Raw genomic sequence first — 17360 nt, forward strand, 5'->3', positions numbered from 1 at the left:
GCACCCAGGAACTCCCAGGGTGAACAAGGGGCATCCAGACAGCAATCACCAGCCTCTCATACACAAGAGAGGCCTGTTCCTCACTCTGGGGGCTCAGGGCGGGTGGGGGGAGAAAGGAATTCCCCTCCCGCCCTCGAGCTCTCCCATTAGAGCACAACAGGGGCTTTGTGCGGCCCGGCTGCCAGGAGGGCGCCTACCTTCAGCAGCAGCCTCCCGCGGCCGTCCCAGTCTATCTGCAGGTCCTCCCCGAAGCTGAGGTGCAGGGAGGCCGTCACAGTGTGCTGGATGCGGAGGTCACCTGGAACCAAGCAAGGTCGGGATTCAGGCTTGGGATGCGGCCAGGGCAGAGGGCGGCAGGCAGATGGGTTGTAGAGAGAGGTGGGCTTTGTCACAAAGGACTGTGGCAATGAAAGCATTGAATTAAGGGGCAGCTGGGGGGTGGCCATGAGGCTTACAGAGGGTCTCAGAGGAAAGGTGGATCAGGGTGGGGCAGTGCAAACTGGGCTCCACGTAGAAGGTGCCTCTGCATTCCTCCGGTAGCCTGCCATTTCCCATAATGCCACGAGGGGGCAGTAGAGGTTACTGCATCCTTAGCTTATGCACGTGCCCTGAGCAGGGATGGGTTTTCCACTGAACCTCTAACCCCTGGGCTGTGGCACATGGCACTCAGCTTCCAGGCTGAGTGACCCAGTCCTCACTGCTGAGCAATGCTGTGAGCAAAGCTAAAACTGCAGTTTTCTCTGGAGACGACGTAGGAGGCATACCTCTTATCCTAGGGAACACAGCATCTCATGGGAGACACACAGCATTAAGCACACAAGGACAAACTGTGGACCCACTGGCCCAAGTTCACCCACTCTGTGCAATATGGGGATGCTGAGCCATGGGGTACCCAATGGTCATAAAGAAGAGGGGAGGGGTACGGAAGCCCCTTTAAGAGTGAAGGTTGGAATCATGCTGTGTGTAATGGTACATTTCCGTCTGGCAAAGTCACTGAGCAGGGAGCTTTTCTCAGAGGTCACAGGGTCATCTGGCTTTGCCCCATGATGTCTTGGGGTCTGACCCATCACCAGCCACTCTGCCGTCATTCAGCTCGTCCTCCTCCTCCAGGAAGCCTTCCTTTCTTGCAGCATAAATTCAGGACACCAGCCTGTCCTCCAACAATAGCACTCCTTCACATTCTCACAGAAGAGGCAGCAGTGAGGGGTGGGGGCGCTGAGGGCGAGCTGGGTGGGGGGCTCCAGGGGTGGAGGGCGCCCACCTTGCAGGAGGGGAATCTGGACATCCTGGCCGTCCAGGGCGACTCCACCCCCGTGTTTCAGCTTCAGGAGGCCGTGGTGCGGGCTGGGCAGGCGGACGGTGACGGAGCGGGTGCAGACCGCATCAGGGTCGTCGGCACACTGCCAGGAGGGGCGTGCAGAGGGGCGTCACCACCACCCCCAGCCCAGCCCCCAGCCCACGCACTCAGGGAAAGACCCCAACCAGGCAGCCTCAGTTTTGCTCACTCAGAACCACTCCCTCCTCAAAACTCTAGGCCCTGCTTGTCCTTGTTCCTTGGGCCTGTTGTCCCAAAGGGAATCAGGGACCTGGATCCTCAAGGAGCCCTGGGTGCCCTATCTGTCCTCCCCTTTGCTGGGTGGTCCAGAAGAAAGAAGTACACGTGGGGTCACCTTGGCCCTCATCCCCGTGGGCACCGCCAGGCTGCCTGGCGGGCTCACCTGGACAGTCTCTATGACGACGGAGAAGGAGTGGTCCTGGCAGTCCTGGGCCAGCAGGTACTGGCAGACCCCGCTGAAGGTGAAGTGCCTGTCGTCAAAGCTCTTGAAGTGGGATTGTCCTGTGATGAGACACTCTCCTGGGAAGACAGGGGGAGGGGAGAGGGGGTGTCCCAGTGAGTCCCCTGGGGGGTATCCCAGCGGTGGGCACTTCCTGGGTTTCTCCCCACCACGATCTAGAAAGGGCCCCCACAGGAGGACTCTACTCAGGCCCCACTCCTCTGGCCCTGGGAGGTCAAGGCCCAGTGGGTCAGTCCTGAGCCTCAGGGAGTGAAGTCACACCCAGGGAGTGAAGTCACACCCAGGGATTCACACCCAGGGGGCTGGGCTGTGGGGGGTGATGACGCTGGGGGTGGGGCTGGGTCAGAAGCCAGGGTTAGTTCTAGCTCTGGGTTCTGGGTTCACTGCGGCTCCCAGCCCTCCCTACTGCCTCCCTGGGTTCTGCTCTGCTGGGGTCAGAAGCCTTTCTCTGCACTGTTATCACGGGGGCTCCCCCCCACCAGGAGAGTCCCTGAGGGCAAGAGGGCAGAAAGCCAGCCCAGAGCAATGAGGGGGCCAGCAGTCCAGGGGCCAGCATGTTGTCCTCACCCCCTGCCCAGCCAAGGGGCAGCTCTCAGGCCTCCTCATGGGCAAACCCCTGCTGGGACTTCAGCGAGGCAAATGGGGGCCCAGGACGCCATCTGCCCACTATCTCACCACCGCCCGAGCCAGCTCCCCAGCCAGGCTGACACAGCTGGGGGTGGCAGCGAGGACTCCCCAGCATCACCCTGCAGCCCCAGCCCTCAACTTGCCCTGGATCCAACCACTACTCTGTCCTCCCCAGGCCCCGGAGCAGCCTGTGGTGCAGACCCAACACACCCTGGACCACAGACCATCTGCGGGGGGGAAGGGGGCTCTGCCATCATCTCCAGTGATGCCTGCTGGCCCCGCCCCATTCAGGGCATCCCCATCTTGGGGCCCACAATGGCCCCACTGAAGCCCAGGCGGTATCCGGAGTCCTTCCCAGCCCCCCTCTCCACGTCCCCTCTCCACCTTCTCCTCTACAGAGAAATAACCAGAGACACATGCCATGGCTGTTCCACAAAGTGGGAGCCCTCCTTCCCGGCCCTGTCACCCCCAGCCTGCAAACAGCAAAGACTTGTCCTCCATGGCACCGATCTGCTCTGCACCCCAAGTTCCCCCTAAGTGGGCCCTACAGCCAGTTCCGTCTCCAGGGGCTGATGCTGGGCCTGTCACACAGTCAGGAGCCGCCAAAGGCCTAAGGCGGGGGTGGGGGGGGAGGGTGCCAGCTGCCCACCTGTCAAAGACTAGGCTTATCAGCCCCTGACTACCACCTCATGCCTATATCTGCACTGAAAGGCACAGCGGGCATGGGGTGGGACCCCAACTTGGGGTCCAGGTGTGGCCCTGCCCTTGGAAGTCAGGGGGAGGGCAAGTAGCCCCCAAACCTCCATTAAAACCCTTAATCAGAGACTTCCCTGGCAGTCCAGTGGCTAAAACTCCAATCTCCCAGTGCAGGGGGCCCAGGTTCCATTCCTGGTCAGGGAACTAGATCCCGCATGCCACAACTAAGACCCAGTACAGCCAAATAAATCAATATTTTTTTTTAATAAAATAAAATAAACAACAGAGTTGGGAGGGCTTCCGGATTGGTGAGCTTATCTACACTCAGGAGGTGGTGACTCCCGTTCCACGGGGAAAGAAGTTCCTGGGCTCAGGACCCTTCCAGAGCTTGCCCTGTGTACCTCTTCATCTAGCGTTTGTATCCTTCATATTTTTTTTTTTGTAATAAGCTGGTAATAGTAAGTGTAGTGTTTGCCCAAGTTCTGTGAGCCATTCTAGCAGTTACCATGGCTGGCATCAGAAGTAGGGGCGCTTGGTTGCAGACCTTCACCTCCAGGTTCTGCACTAACCCTGAGTAGTTAGGCTCAGAAATGCAGTGAAGTGTGGGGCACCCAGGTGGCGTCCAGTAAGTCAGAGAATGGGCTGTTGTGGGGAAAACACGAACTCATGGTCTCAGAGCAGTGAGCAGAAACAAAACATGACTTCCCACTGCACTGCCCCCCAAGAAGGGCATGAACAAGGGGTCAGTCTTTGTGGAAGTCAGAGCATAACGGGGCAATGATTAGGGGCAAGGGTGGGCAAGGGTCACCCCAGCTGATCGCAGCCAAGCTGGAATTCCAAATCCACAGGTGTCACGAGAAAGCCTTTTTAAAAAAGATACTTGTTTATTTGGCTTCATCAAGTCTTAGCTGCGATGCGTGGCCTTAGTTGCTCCGCGGCATGTGGGATCTTACTTCCTCGACCAGGGATCAAACACACACCCCCTGCATTACAAGGCAGATTCCTAACCACTGGACCGTCAGGGAAGTCCTGAAAAAGCCTTTTTGAAAGGGATTTTTCAGATGCTGTCATCTTTCTACAAAGTGACACAGCCCTGTGTATCACAGCTCTTGACCCCGTCACAGGGAAATGGGTGGGAATGCTTCCCCCAGCCTCTCTCTGTTTTCTCAAGAGGACTCCAATCTGAGTAAGAAGTTGGACTTGCCTTATCTCTGACAATGCCCAGGAAAAGAAAGGTCAATGAGAGAATCTGCAAGCATTCAAAAGCAAAACCTTGGGGCCTGAATCTACTCCTATCTGATTTCCTGCTCTGACCTCCCCTGATGGACATCCTTAAGTTTCCCGGGAATCAGAAGTCTGAATATTGTATTTAGCTTATCTCCTTGGTACAACTGAGGGATAGGGCTGCCTCACAGGAAACCCGGGAACACAGCCATGCTGGACAGCCGTGAGCCCGGGAGGCTGGAGGAGGAGCCAAAAGGATGGGCTACACAGTGACGCTTACCCGAGCCCTGCCCACAGGTTCCAGAGAAGACCAAGTTCTGCCAAGAGCACGCCCAAAACATTCCCAGCCACTTGGTCAGCAAAAGGCAGCTGGACATGCCTCTGGCCACCACTGGATGCAGCCGGTGGGCAATAAAGGTTTGGGTCGTCTCCTGCAACTTCCAATTAGCTTGATTTCATGGGGGTCCTGGACACGTGTGTGTGTGTGTGTGTGTGTGTATGTGTGTGTGTGTTAGTCACTCAGTCATGTTTGACTCTTTGCGACCCCGTGGACTGTAGCCCACCAGGCTCTTCTGTCCATGGAATTCTCCAGGCAAGAATACTGGAGTAGGTTGCCATTCCCTTCTCCAGGAGACCTTCCCAATCCAGGGATTGAACACAGGTCTCCTGAACTGCAGGCAAATTCATACTGTCTGAGCCACTGGGGAAGTCAACCCACACAGCAAGTACGAAACAGAGGTCAGGCAGTTGTGAGTTTGAGTCTGTGAGTTGTGAGTTTGTCTCTATATTATAGAAGCTGTGTGACTCTGGGTGAGTTACTTGACCTCTCTGAACCTGTTTCCTCTTTTGTAAAATGAGAATAAATTGCACCTGCCTCATAACGAATAGAAAACGTCATGTAACTGACCGAAAGGGGAGACGCATCAGGAGAAGAGCCAGGGTCATGGAGGGGGGCAGCTGGAGGGGAGGAGGCAGAGGGAGATCTGAGCAGACAAAATCTGCCATAGATGGAGTTGGGGCTAAACAGAGGAGAAAGTAAAAGGCAGAGATTATATTCAAACTTTTCCTAAATGGATTTTCCAGGGTGGAGACAGGGTAGGAGAAATCACTGGGTGGCCTGGTTTCTCTAGCTCTTGTGGTGCTGCGCTCAGTTGCTCAAACATGTCCGACTCTTTGCAACCCCATGGACTGTAGCCCACCAGGCTCCTCTGTCCATAGGATTCTCCAGCCAAGAATACTGGAGTGGGTTGCCATTTCCTCCCCCAAGGGATCTTCCCAACCCAGGGATCAAACCCAAGTCTCCTGTGGCTCCTGCATTGCAGGCAGATTCTTTACCTGCCTCAGATTCTTTTACTGAGACACCTGTGAAGCCCTTGGATCCTGCCAAGGTCTTTGGCTCAGGCATTCTGGAAAATTCCAGAAATTTCTCACGTCAACTTTAAAGAACCATCAAGCCCTTCTTCCTCTTAATTTTCCAAGGAATCTGCGTCATCTTTGTTTAGTCATCCATGACCTTGCAAGTTTCACAGCTCACGCAACCGTAATCCTCTGAGCAAACAGGTGACAGGAAATAGGGTGAAAGCTTTGCCCAGCTGCAGTCTCTCGCTTCACTGCCGGGGGCCTCCCTTGGCTGGCCGGAAAGGAACAGTTTAGCACAGCTGGTGCTGCAGCTGTGAACAGGGGTTGCATCCAGCCTGCATATCCAGGTGAGGAGAGGCTGCCTGGCTACGTGGTCCTCCCCGTCTGGTAAGGGAGGCTGCACCTCTCCACCGGGAGGAGGGCAGTGGGTGTGGGGGGAAGCTCCCTACCTGGACAGTCCTCATTGCTGCAGACCCACTGGCTGTTTCGGCAGATGCTGGTGGAGAGAGAAGCACAGGTTATGGGTGGGTCTGCAGAGGCAGGCATCCATGAACGGATTTGGAGAGGGCACCGCCACCCCACAGCCCCCAAGGAGGGGTATGGGACCAGAAAGTCACCCAAATCAGAGGGGGCTTCAGGAGGGGAAGGTGCACCCAGTGGGGCTTCAGCCGCAGAGGAATCATGGAGACAATGCCGAGGCAAGGGAGCAAACCCTGACAGACAGACAGAAGAGGGAAACCAAGCGAGTCCACCCAGGCACGAAGCAGTTGAATTGCTACCCTCTCAACACACACACACACACACGCACATGCACATACACAAACACACACATACATACACATGAACACACATACATGCACAGACACACAAACACATGTGCACACACATGCACACCCATACACATATATATAAACACAATACACACACATACACATATAAACACACATATACAAAATGCACACACATACACACACATATTGCTGGTGGAAGACAGAAACAGTGGACTCTGACGGGGAAACGCCCTGACCCGTGCTCGGCAGCCCTGGAGACTCCTGGAAGACAGCCCAGGAGGGAAAGGCAGCCAGGGACAAGGTCTTGAGGTGTTCCCCTCCCCTGTGTGCGGGGGCGGGGACACCCAGAGGGGCTTCTGGAAGAAATGGCTTGAGAGAAGCAAAGGCAACAGGGAGAAAGAGTCGCTTATTAAAGCATGGCTGGCAGTGTGGCTAGAGACACTGTTTGCCCGTGAAGCGGCCTTCCCCCCAACCCCGCTCCTCCAGGCAGATCTGTATGTAACCCTTGCTCCTCATCGTCAACCTCCACGGCCTTTCCCAAACCACCCCCAGCCCAGGCCTGGTCCTGCTCCACCTGCCGGTGCCCCGAATGCCCCTGCTGGCCCAGCGGCCCCTCCCCAGCCCCTGGCAGCTCCCCAAACCTGCACTGGTCAGCCCCAGTTACCAGGTGTTGCAGTCTCGTGAGAGGGAGGCGCCTGGAGGGTATGGCTTTCCAGCATGCACACAGGGACACTCGGTACTTTCCACACAGCGGCCTTCATCCAGGAGCTGTCCCTCTGGGTCAAGGGCATCAAGACAAAGACTCAGCCTTGTCACCATCATGACTCATCTCGCAACCACAGAAGCCCTGGGGTGGTCATCTGCTCAGGGCTTCTTGCAGAAAGCTCAAAGGACTCATTCTATGAAGCTGATCTTTCAGTTTGCAAAGTGAGGGGGTGGGGGGGTGGGGGCTATTTATCTCCACTCTAGTGATGAAGCAATGGGGGAAAGAGTTTTGTTCAAGGCCTTCCAGAAAGGAAGCCATGAGTCTAGGCTGAAGGCTTCTCCCAGAAAGCTCAAAGAATTTCTTTTCTATCTTGCACAGAGGTGGGGGAAGATTGTTTGTCTCCATGTCCGTCTCAAAGACATGGAGGCAAATGTTTCATTCAAAGTCTTCCAGTACGCAAGTCGCGAGTGGAAAACACACAGCACTCACTCTCAGTAATTAACCAGGACTTTTCACCAAAGCTCACAAGATCTCTCCTGGAAGAGACTTTTTCAGCTGAGCTCACATGGCCAACCCAGGAGAGAGTTTAGACTGTCCTTCTCCCAGACCACTCCCTGACTCTTAACTGAGAAAACACTGCAGCTCAGATAGAGCCATGAGCCACCCTCTCCCCCAAACAAAGTCACTGTTGGAGCCCAGATCACCCTACTCCCCAGGCACACATGCGCTTTCGTGGATATGGAAAACATAAATTAAAAATAAATGCCAACTTAATTCTGGCCACTCTGTACAAAGACTTTTAAAAAAGTAAATAAAGGGCCTCTGAATTTAGCGATGGGGAATAAACACAAGCAGCCTTCATCCGGCTTCTCCGAGCCAAGGGCACTGGCGAGGTCTCAGGTTTGTAAATAAAGTGGGACGTCTGTTACCAGGGCAGCTGCAGCCATCCACACACTGCTCCCGACACACTTCGGTGATACTCAGGCTCCGGCAGGTCCTGTGGCATGGGGACACACACTCCTTGTACTCCATGCCCGCGGGGCAGTCTGGTCCTGAAACGGAAAACCCAGGAGTCTCCCTGGAGCCAATCCCCTCCAGGAAACATCTCACAGGCCAAGAGGTGCTCAGAGCCCTTGAGGCCCCCTTGTCTGGCCCCTCTGTCTTCAGTGCCCCACGGGCCATCTCCACTTCAGTGGCACCCCAGTGGTCAATGTCACCTCCCAGGCGATCCGCTGACCACTCCTGCCCTGAAGGGGCATCTTCCACCTTGTGGGGCCTGGTTAAGACTCAGCAGGGTCACCTGGCACCACCATGCTCCCCCTCAGACACCTGATTGCCACAAACAACTGGCCACTCGTTTGCTTCTCTGCTCTGTCCTTTTCTCCTAAACCGCTCTCCGGGGGCTGCCAAATGCCTCCAGGCTGAAAATGCAAGGCCCCCAAGGCCACACAAGCCAGAAATGGTGTCTTCCATCCTATCCCTCTTCTGAGGGCTCCTCTTCCTCAAGAACTTGGGCTTGGGATTTCCCTGGTGTCCAATGATTAGGGCTTCGCCTTCCAATGCAGGGGGTGTAGGTTTGATCCCTGGTCAGGGAGCTAAGATCTCACATGGCCAAAATAAAATAAAACAGAAGGAATATTGTAACAAATTCAATAAAGATTTTAAAAATGGTCCACATCAAAAAATTTTTTTGAAAAAAGAAAGAGATTGGGTTCAATCAGACACCCCACCCAGAAATGGGCGCACAGCATCTTCCAGGCTAGGAGATGGTCATTCCTATCTATGTCCACTGAGTGGCAGGACTGCACTTGGAGCGCAGTTCCCACTGGACCCAGCACTTCATGGATAAGGACGGCTCTCCTTTGTCTCTCTACTGGCCGCTGACTGATGCTCAGGCGGAAGAACCAGAAGGACCTAGCATCCCAAACCGCCTCTCCTCCAAGATACCTCGGTCATCTGCCCCTCCTACCTCAAAGACCTGAAAAGACAGCCACTCCCCCTTCCAGAGGCCAACTCAGCTGTCAACAACCACCCTTCTCACACCCCCACAGCAAAGATGAAAAGCTCTAACTTAGAAGCTGGAAACACACACAGAAAGGCGTGTGTGTGTGTGTGTGTGTGTGTGTGTGTGTGTGTGTGTAAACATTCGGGCTGCCTGCCCTGCACCATCAGCCAGTGTGATCTACGGGAAGCCTGCGGGGGCAGGGCGGGGGAAGGAGGAGGAGGTTGCCTGTAAGTGACTGCAGCTGCTCCTAGTTCTTCACGATAATTTGGGAGTGGGAACTATCACGATGACTAGTGACCCGGTGAGATTAGACGACGGTGCGGGGGAGGGATGGATAGTACCAGCCAGAGGAGAGAAGGGAGGCAATGACAGTCAGGGACTTGAGAAAAGCCTGCCAGGATGCCGAGATCACCGCCCTGCTCCAGGTCAGTTTCAGACTTGAACGGATGAGACCCCCGGCAGAGCTGGGGAACAGCTTTTGAGTCCACGAGGAAGCGGGGAGGCCGGGCGTGACAACAGAGGCAGGAGATATGGGGACTTTGCCAGGGGGACCTTTCAAACCTTTCAAACCTCCTTGACGCCCTAGGGAGGGGACTCGCTCTGTGAGCCGGGAACAGGGGGCAGGAGCCGAGCGGGAACCGGGGCCTCGGTCAGCACCCGCTACTTGGGGTGGGACACCCAGGACGGGCCCCGCCCAACCCGGCGGGAGGTGGGGTCCCCGCGCAGACTCACGGCAAGAGCTGTGGTCCGCCCAGCCGTACAGCAGCATCCCCTGCTGGGCGCAGGCGCGGGCGTACTCCAGGAGCACAGGGCAGGGGCACCGCAGCCCCTGGGCGCATGCGCACAGCATCCGCTCACACAGGGCCACGAAAGGCTCGGGGTCCACCAGGGCGTGGCAGCGGGCGAACACGGAGGCCGTCTTCAGAAGCTGGCACTTCTCCCACAGGCCCTGCGGGAAGGAAAGGCCACCTAGGAAGGCTGCCACCCACACGGCCGGGTGTCCCCTGACCTCGGGGCTTGGAGACCCGCCACGCCCGGAAATCCAAGACCGCTCTCTCACACCCAGGAGGTGCTTGTCCACGCCTATCAGACGAAGCAGTCCAGCAGTTGGTGGAACTCTGTCGGACCCCTGTTTGGTGGGGCGCCCCCAGGCCAGGGCAGCCTTGTGAACTGAGCCCTGGAAATGCAGATGCCAGGGGCCTGGCCTGCAGGGGCAGACAGTGTCCTCTGAAGGGGAAGGGTAAAGAGATTCTGTGAGTGAAAGGAGCAGAACTTGAAGTTCTTGTGGAAATCCACGGGAGGCTGTGAGGATCCCAGTGAGGAAGGCCAGGCATCTGATCCGCACCCACCTGGTCACCTCCCCTCCCTGAGCTTGGTTCCTCCATCAGAGATGAGGTTTACAAAACAGACCCTCCAGGCTTCATCCCCAGAGACTTAAACTCCACGTGTCCGGGATGAAGCTGAGCAAACATTTCCAAGATGGTTCCTGGGATGGACCAGACTGGACCAGTTCCCATCAGCAAAAACATGCCAGGACTCTACAGAGTGTCCCAGGGGTGCTGCCAGTTGAGGGATTTTCCTAGGTTTTATAACTTTGTTGACAACCTAAACCCCATAACACAAGCAGGTTTGGAACTGTTCTCACTAATGACTCCTGGACACGTTAGTATAAACACCCCTCCCTGTAAGTTGTATTTGTGAGCATCTTCACATTCTGCATTTTGGTAATTTTTCTCAATAACATGCATGCCAAGTCTCTTCGGTCATGTCTGACTCTGTGCAACCCTATGGACTACAGCCTGCCAGGCTCCACTGTCCATGGGATTCTCCAGGGAAGAATACTAGAGTGGGTTGCCATTTCCTCCTCCAGGGGATCTTCCCCACCCAGGGATCGAACCCACGTCTCTTAGGTCTACCTGCATTGGCAAGCAGGTTCTTTACCACTAGTGCCATATCAGAGATGTTAAATCATGAAAAAAAAACATGCGTTGGTAATTTTTAAACTCATGTTTTTGTTTTTCACAATTTAACATTTCTGAAATCAGAGCACATCTTAAAATCAATATCGCACTTTGTCTTCAATTTGACATGAGGCAGTATTGTTGCTATAGCTGATGCACGCAGGGTACACAATTTCCTTCCTGTACAGGCATGTTCTCAGAGTGAGGGAAGCCAGCTGTTGATGGAAGGACTTCAGCTAAAATGAAGGAAGTACAAGAAGAGCGAGCTGAATCCTAGAGGGTCAATCAGAGCAAATCGGCATTCATAAAGGGGATGGTGAAAAAAGCAAACAAGTGACCAGTTTTCAGGAGAGAGAACTCCAATCTGCTCTAAGTGTACAAGGTCAATCAGGACAAGGCTGGTTCTGACCAAGGAGCTAGCCCCGTGGTCTCTAGAGGAATAGAAATCTGACCCAGTGCTTCTTACCACTGGGGAGAGCCCCCTGGGGGGAGCCCCATTGTCACGTGGTGGTCTCGAGGAAATGTGTATCCTGTCCACAGTGCCCTGCCCTTGCCTGACTTGCACAGTTTGCCATCAGAAACAGGGCCCTAATCGCCACAGGCCCCTGGGAGGACCCAGGGAGCTCCAAGGCCAGCTGGCACAAGCAGTTGGGCGTAACTGGCTCCCTCTGCATCTGAGAAAAGCAGCAGTCACATGGACTGCTAAATTGCAAAGCTGCAGCAAGCAGGCTTGTGCAAGGACGATTAGCAGCTCTGCAAACTGAGAGCTGTGGCTGAGAACAGCCTCCCTCCCTCCATGACCCTACCCTCCTGAGCTCTCCCCCGCACCCTCACATGGCAGAGAAAAAGCAGCAGCTTAAGTCCAGCTTTGCCCCAGTCTGGTGGTGGGGATGGGGACAAAGCTCATTCTTCCATGGAAAAGGGCGTCCTGGAGTAAAACGAGACTCCAGCTGCAGACACTGCCTCACAGGTGGACACATGGAGCAAGTGACTGATGAACAAAGATGGCCGCCTTGGGCCTGTCTTCCTGAGGTGATGACATGCGCCTTTCCTTTACCACCTGAGTGCTTCAGATGGGGGAAACTGAGGTTTCTGAAGACAACACCAGCAAGAGCCTTTCCCTGGATCTGGTATGTCATCACAGCCCCGGGCCCAGCTCTTTCTCTTCCCTGTGCTGGCTGTGTGACCCTAGCTGCTTACCTAACCCCACCTCCTCTGTGGAGGCAATAATAACAGTGCCTATTTGAAAAGATTATGTCAAACTATGACTGCACCAAACTATGACTTGGACCATGAAAAGACATAAGTCAGAGCTATGTTTTTTCCAGTAGTCATGTACAGATGTGAGAGTTGGACCATACAGAAGGCTGAGCGCTGAGGAACTGATGCTTTCGAATTGTGGTGTCGAAGAAGATTCTTAAGAGTCCCTTGGACAGCAAGGAGATCAAACTAGTCAATCCTAAAGGAAATCAATCCTGAATATTCATTGGAAGGACTGATGCTAAAGCTGAAGCTCCAATACTTTGGCCACCTGATAACTCATAAGAGCTGACTCATTAGAAAAGACCCTGATGCTGGGAAAGATTGAGGGCATGAGGAGAAGGGGGCGACAGAGGATGAGATGGTTGGATGGCATCATGGACTCAATGGACAAACTCCAGGAGATAGTGGAGGACAGGGGAGTCTGACGTGCTGCAGTCCGTGGGGTCACAAAGAGTCGGATGTGACTTAGCGACTGAACGACAATCCGAAAGGACGAAAGTGAAGATTGGATGGAATAATGCACGCCAGAGGTAAGAAATGGTGACCCCATTTCACCATCATCATTGTCACTGACATTGATATCCTGGCCACCAGAGAGAGCCCTTCCACTGTCCGTACTGCCATCAGGCATCTCTTCAGACTAGTGAACAGGTCACCAGCAGGACAGAAGGATATCTTTGTCCCTTTTCGCATCTCCATCTACCTGGGCTGTACAGGGGTGAATGGTTGCCAAGGCAACACTCAATTCACTAGTATCTTGGGGGTTCCCTGGTCAACAGAGGGCTGCTGTTATTGATCTTTTCTTTGGGACAGTCACAGTCCTCCAGAACAAGGTGGGTGTCTTTCCAGTTGGGGTGGCTGGGGGAGGACCCCACTTTTCTTTCTAGTAGACAGGTCTAAGAATCTCCATCATCACTGGCACCTGAGACTCCAGGAAGGAGGCTGAGGCTTGTGTCTGATTCTTTCCATCCTGTCCCACTGCCTGGCCCATCAGAAATGCCACTCAGGATCTTCCCTCGTGGTCCAGGGGTTAAGACTTCACCTTCCAAGGCAGGGGGTGCAGGTTCCATCCCTGGTTGCAGAACTAAGTTCCCCTAAGCCTCACAGCCAAAACACCAAAACATAAAACAAGCAGTCAGTTCAGTTCAGTCGCTCAGTCGTGTCCGACTCTTTGCAACCCCATGAACCCCAGCACGCCAGGCTTCCCTGTCCATCACCAACTCCCGGAGTCTACCCAAACCCATGTCCACTGAGTCAGTGATGCCATCCAACCATCTCATCCTCTGCCATCCCCTTCTCCTCCTGCCCTCAATCTTTCCCAGCATCAGGGTCTTTTCAAATGAGTCAGCTCTTCGCATCAGGTGGCCAAAGTATTGGAGTTTCAGTTTCAACATCAGTCCTTCCAATGAACACCCAGGACTGATCTCCTTTAGGATGGACTGCTTGGATCTCCTTGCAGTCCAAGGAACTCTCAAGAGTCTTCTCCAACACCACAGTTCAAAAGCACCAATTCTTCGGCGCTCAGCTTTCTTATAGTCCAACTCTCACATCCATACGTGACCACTGGAAAAACCATAGCCTTGACTAGACCGACCTTTGTTGACAAAGTAATGTCTCTGCTTTTTAATATGCTGTCTAGGTTGGTCATAACTTTCCTTCCAAGGAGTAAGCATCTTTTAACGTCAATATTGTGACAAATTCAATAAAGACATTTTTTTTTAACGTGCTATGCTTTAGTCGCTCAGTCATGTCTGACTCTTTGCGACCCCATGGACTGCAGCCTGCCAGGCTCCTCTGTCCACAGGGATGCGCCAGGCAAGAACACTGGAGTGGGTTGCCATGCCCTCCTCCAGGCGATCTTCCCCACCCAGGGATCAAACCCAGGTCTCCCGCATTGCAAGCGGATCCTTTACTGTATGAGCCACCAGAGAAGCTCTTTAAAAAAAGGTTCACATAAAATTTTTTTAAAATGTGGAGGAGGTTACTGGTCTCTTACAGGGCAGTTGAGGGCACCCTTGGGGTAGGGGCAGGAGCTTAGGCACTTGCCTACCTCTTGCCACACACACAATTTGGAACCAGAGGGAAAAAAAAAAACAAAGGCAACTCCATGGGGTTTTCTAGTGCTGGCTCCCATTGCCTGGGCTGTAGGACCGTGGCTTCGAGCAGTCCCTGCACCACATGACCAGCTCCCAGGCACAGGGACCAGGCCCCTCGGCGGACACAGAACCAATCAGAGGAAGGGAGAAACCCAGGAGTCCAGGCATCCCCTCCCCCTTTCAGAGCCCAGGGTAGGAGAGCAGGGTCCAGCGTGGCTCATCTCCAGCTGGCCCACCTTCATCCCTGCTGGAAGGAAAAGTGGGAACAGTACTCCAGCACATTTCCTGGGAGGTCCCTGGAGGTAGTAAATGGTTTTCAGAAAGCCTTAGCAAGAAGGGTGGGTTCTGATCACTTGCCTGCAGGAGGGAGTGGATTTCTGCGGACACGGCCACCTCCCTTAGAACAGTTCCTGAGGCCTCGACCATCTGCATCCAAAACCTGCCTAGGCTTTCTTTCTCAGAGAAAAGGAACAAGCTGTCCTCTGGTCAGCCCTGGCCTGAGCTTGGTCACGAGAGTGACCACAGTGTGAAGGTCAGGGAGGATTTCCAGATGCCTGCCAGACTTTAAAGCCCAGCTGGCCTTACCCCACAATGGTAGCACAGTGGCACACCTGGCCTGCCATCTGCTCCTTCCAGGATCCCCTGATCCATCACCTACATCCTGATTCGTCCCAGGGCACACAGCCTGATTCGTCCCAGCGCGCTCCATCCACTGTAGGGTTTGGTGAGCAGGCCTGGGTTTTCATGCCTATTACCACATGCCCTCATGGAACCCAAGTTATCTGTGATATAGGTGTGCTTTGCCTGTCTCCTTGTCCATGGGAACTGGACATAGCCATGAGTGGCAGTGTTGGGTGGGTCAGGAGGACACAAGTTCCTGAGTAGCTGAGCACCCCTGCCAGGCCAGGCCAGGCCAGGCCCCAGGCAGGATACTTCCATGGATACAAGTCCAAGATGGAACTGTTGTGTCCTCTGAGAGCCATGGAGAGACAGGGACCAGTAGGAGGTGACCATATTGTCACTCAGCAAGCATTTAGTTGTGTGGTCAATAGAAAAGGCAAGTCTAGGTCCCATCCCCACTTGGAGGGCCAAGTCCCAGCATATGAGGGAGGCAGGGAGGCCTGGCCTTCCATGGCCTGAGCCCAGCCTCCTTCTCTCACTCACCCCTCCCCCTCCCCATGTCCTGCATTACTGATAGTTTCCTGAACACATCCCAATGTCTCCTTCAATTTCTTGCACATCTACTATGTCCAGGCGCTGTGCCAGGCAAGACCCACAATAGAAAGCTAGTTCGATGTTCCCATAGGCTCCTGGGTGCATCTACTCTGGTCTCCATTTCCGGGGTCATCTCCCCATTTCCCTGCAGGCTTTTCAAAGACAGGAGCTGTATTCCCAAATCATTAAAGTGTTCCCAAGGCATGAAAGTGAAAGTGTTAGTTGATCAGTCGTGTCTGACTCTTGTCGACCCCATAGACTGTAGCACGCCAGGCTCCACCGTCCATGGGATTCTCCAGGCAAGAATACTGGAGTGGGTAGCCATTCCTTTCTCCAGGGGATCTTCCTGACCCAGGGATCGAACCCAGGTCTCCCACATTGCAGACCAATTCTTTATCATCTGAGCCACCAGGGAAGCGCAAGACATGCATACCAGGCTGTACAAAAGAGCTAAATCAACAGTCACAACAACGGCAATGAGAGAGTCATATCCTCCAGTTCTCAGGGAGTTTTCAATCTACCTGCACCAAGTATTTCCATGGGGAAGGTTTATATAATGGCCTGAAGACCTGGTCTCAGTGTAAATGTGTTTTCCCAAGGGTGTGGCCAATCACAGCAAGAAGAAAGCTGCTGCCGAGATGCCAGGGAAGGAGGTACAGTCTGAACCAGGCTCTGGACACCACATAGGACTTATGTTTCAGGCCACACCAGACAAGGCCGACGGCCAAATTCAGGTAGCAGGAGACAGAGTAATTACGGTCAAGCCAAACCCTGCGTTGCTAACAGATGCCCCAGGAAAGGCACAGCTGCCCCTGGGAAGCTGCTCCAATAGGTCAGTGCCTGGGCTTCTCCTAGCAGCTAATTCTGATCCTTGTCATGGTCCCAACCTTGTGGACTCTCCTTGAAACAGCTGCTGTTTTCTCCCAAGCTGGTCCTCCAGACCCTCTCTTTGTTACTCCCCGAGTAAAGCACTAGGAGGTGTCTTTCTCTGATTCATTCCAGGGCACTCCATCCACTGTAGGATTTAGTGAGCAGGCCTGGGTTCCCAAGCCTGTTACCATGTGTCCTCATGGAACCCAAGCCATCCATGACATAGGTGTGTCTCCATATGTCTCCTCGCCCGAGGGAGTGGACACAGTCATGCCCGGCAGTGTTGGGTGGGCCAGGGGGACTCAAGGAGTGGGCAGCTTCCTCTGACTGCTCATCACTCACCCAAGGCCACTGACCTATAGAGCCCTGAGCTGATGGACCTGCAGAGTCTCCACCCTTCTACTGCTTTAAAGACAGACAGACCACACCCCTCTCCCCTCCATGGTGGTCTGTGCTCTCTGTAACCCAACAAATAAAGTTGTTTCAGAGACCCGCAGGTCACCCACTCCCACACAGAGGCCTGAAGACCCCTTCAAAGAACACAAACCTCGAGACTTCCCTCGTGGTCCAGAGGCTAAGACTCCATGCTCCCAATGCAGGGGCCCAAGTTTGATCCCTGGTCAGGGAACTAGATCCCCCATGCTGCAACTGAGATCCAGGACAGCCAAGTGAAAAACAAGTAAATAATTTTTAAATAAAGTTTAAAAAATTTTTTTTAAAGAACCCAAACCTCAGAGGCTAAATACAGCCT

General features: G+C 54.1%; 1 protein-coding gene and 1 long non-coding RNA gene across 2 annotated transcripts in view; one reads left to right on the top strand and one right to left on the bottom strand.

Moving 5' to 3' along the window:
- VWF (von Willebrand factor) overlaps positions 1-17360 on the bottom strand; it is a 122358-nt gene that overhangs the window by 82153 nt on the left and 22845 nt on the right. The window contains exons 7-13 of the mRNA XM_006065776.4: positions 9937-10153; positions 8129-8251; positions 7158-7269; positions 6152-6198; positions 1719-1855; positions 1262-1400; positions 198-298 (exon numbers count right to left, since the gene is read on the bottom strand). Of these exons, the coding sequence (XP_006065838.4) occupies positions 198-298; positions 1262-1400; positions 1719-1855; positions 6152-6198; positions 7158-7269; positions 8129-8251; positions 9937-10153 (876 nt within the window). The remainder of the gene's footprint in view (positions 1-197; positions 299-1261; positions 1401-1718; positions 1856-6151; positions 6199-7157; positions 7270-8128; positions 8252-9936; positions 10154-17360) is intronic.
- On the top strand, positions 9440-10965 carry LOC112584467. The gene is made up of 2 exons (XR_003108649.2): positions 9440-9629; positions 10151-10965. It is a non-coding gene; the product is annotated as an uncharacterized LOC112584467 (long non-coding RNA).

The sequence above is a fragment of the Bubalus bubalis genome, chromosome 4 (genome assembly GCF_019923935.1).
Source record: "Bubalus bubalis isolate 160015118507 breed Murrah chromosome 4, NDDB_SH_1, whole genome shotgun sequence".
Classification (NCBI taxonomy): domain Eukaryota; kingdom Metazoa; phylum Chordata; class Mammalia; order Artiodactyla; family Bovidae; genus Bubalus; species Bubalus bubalis.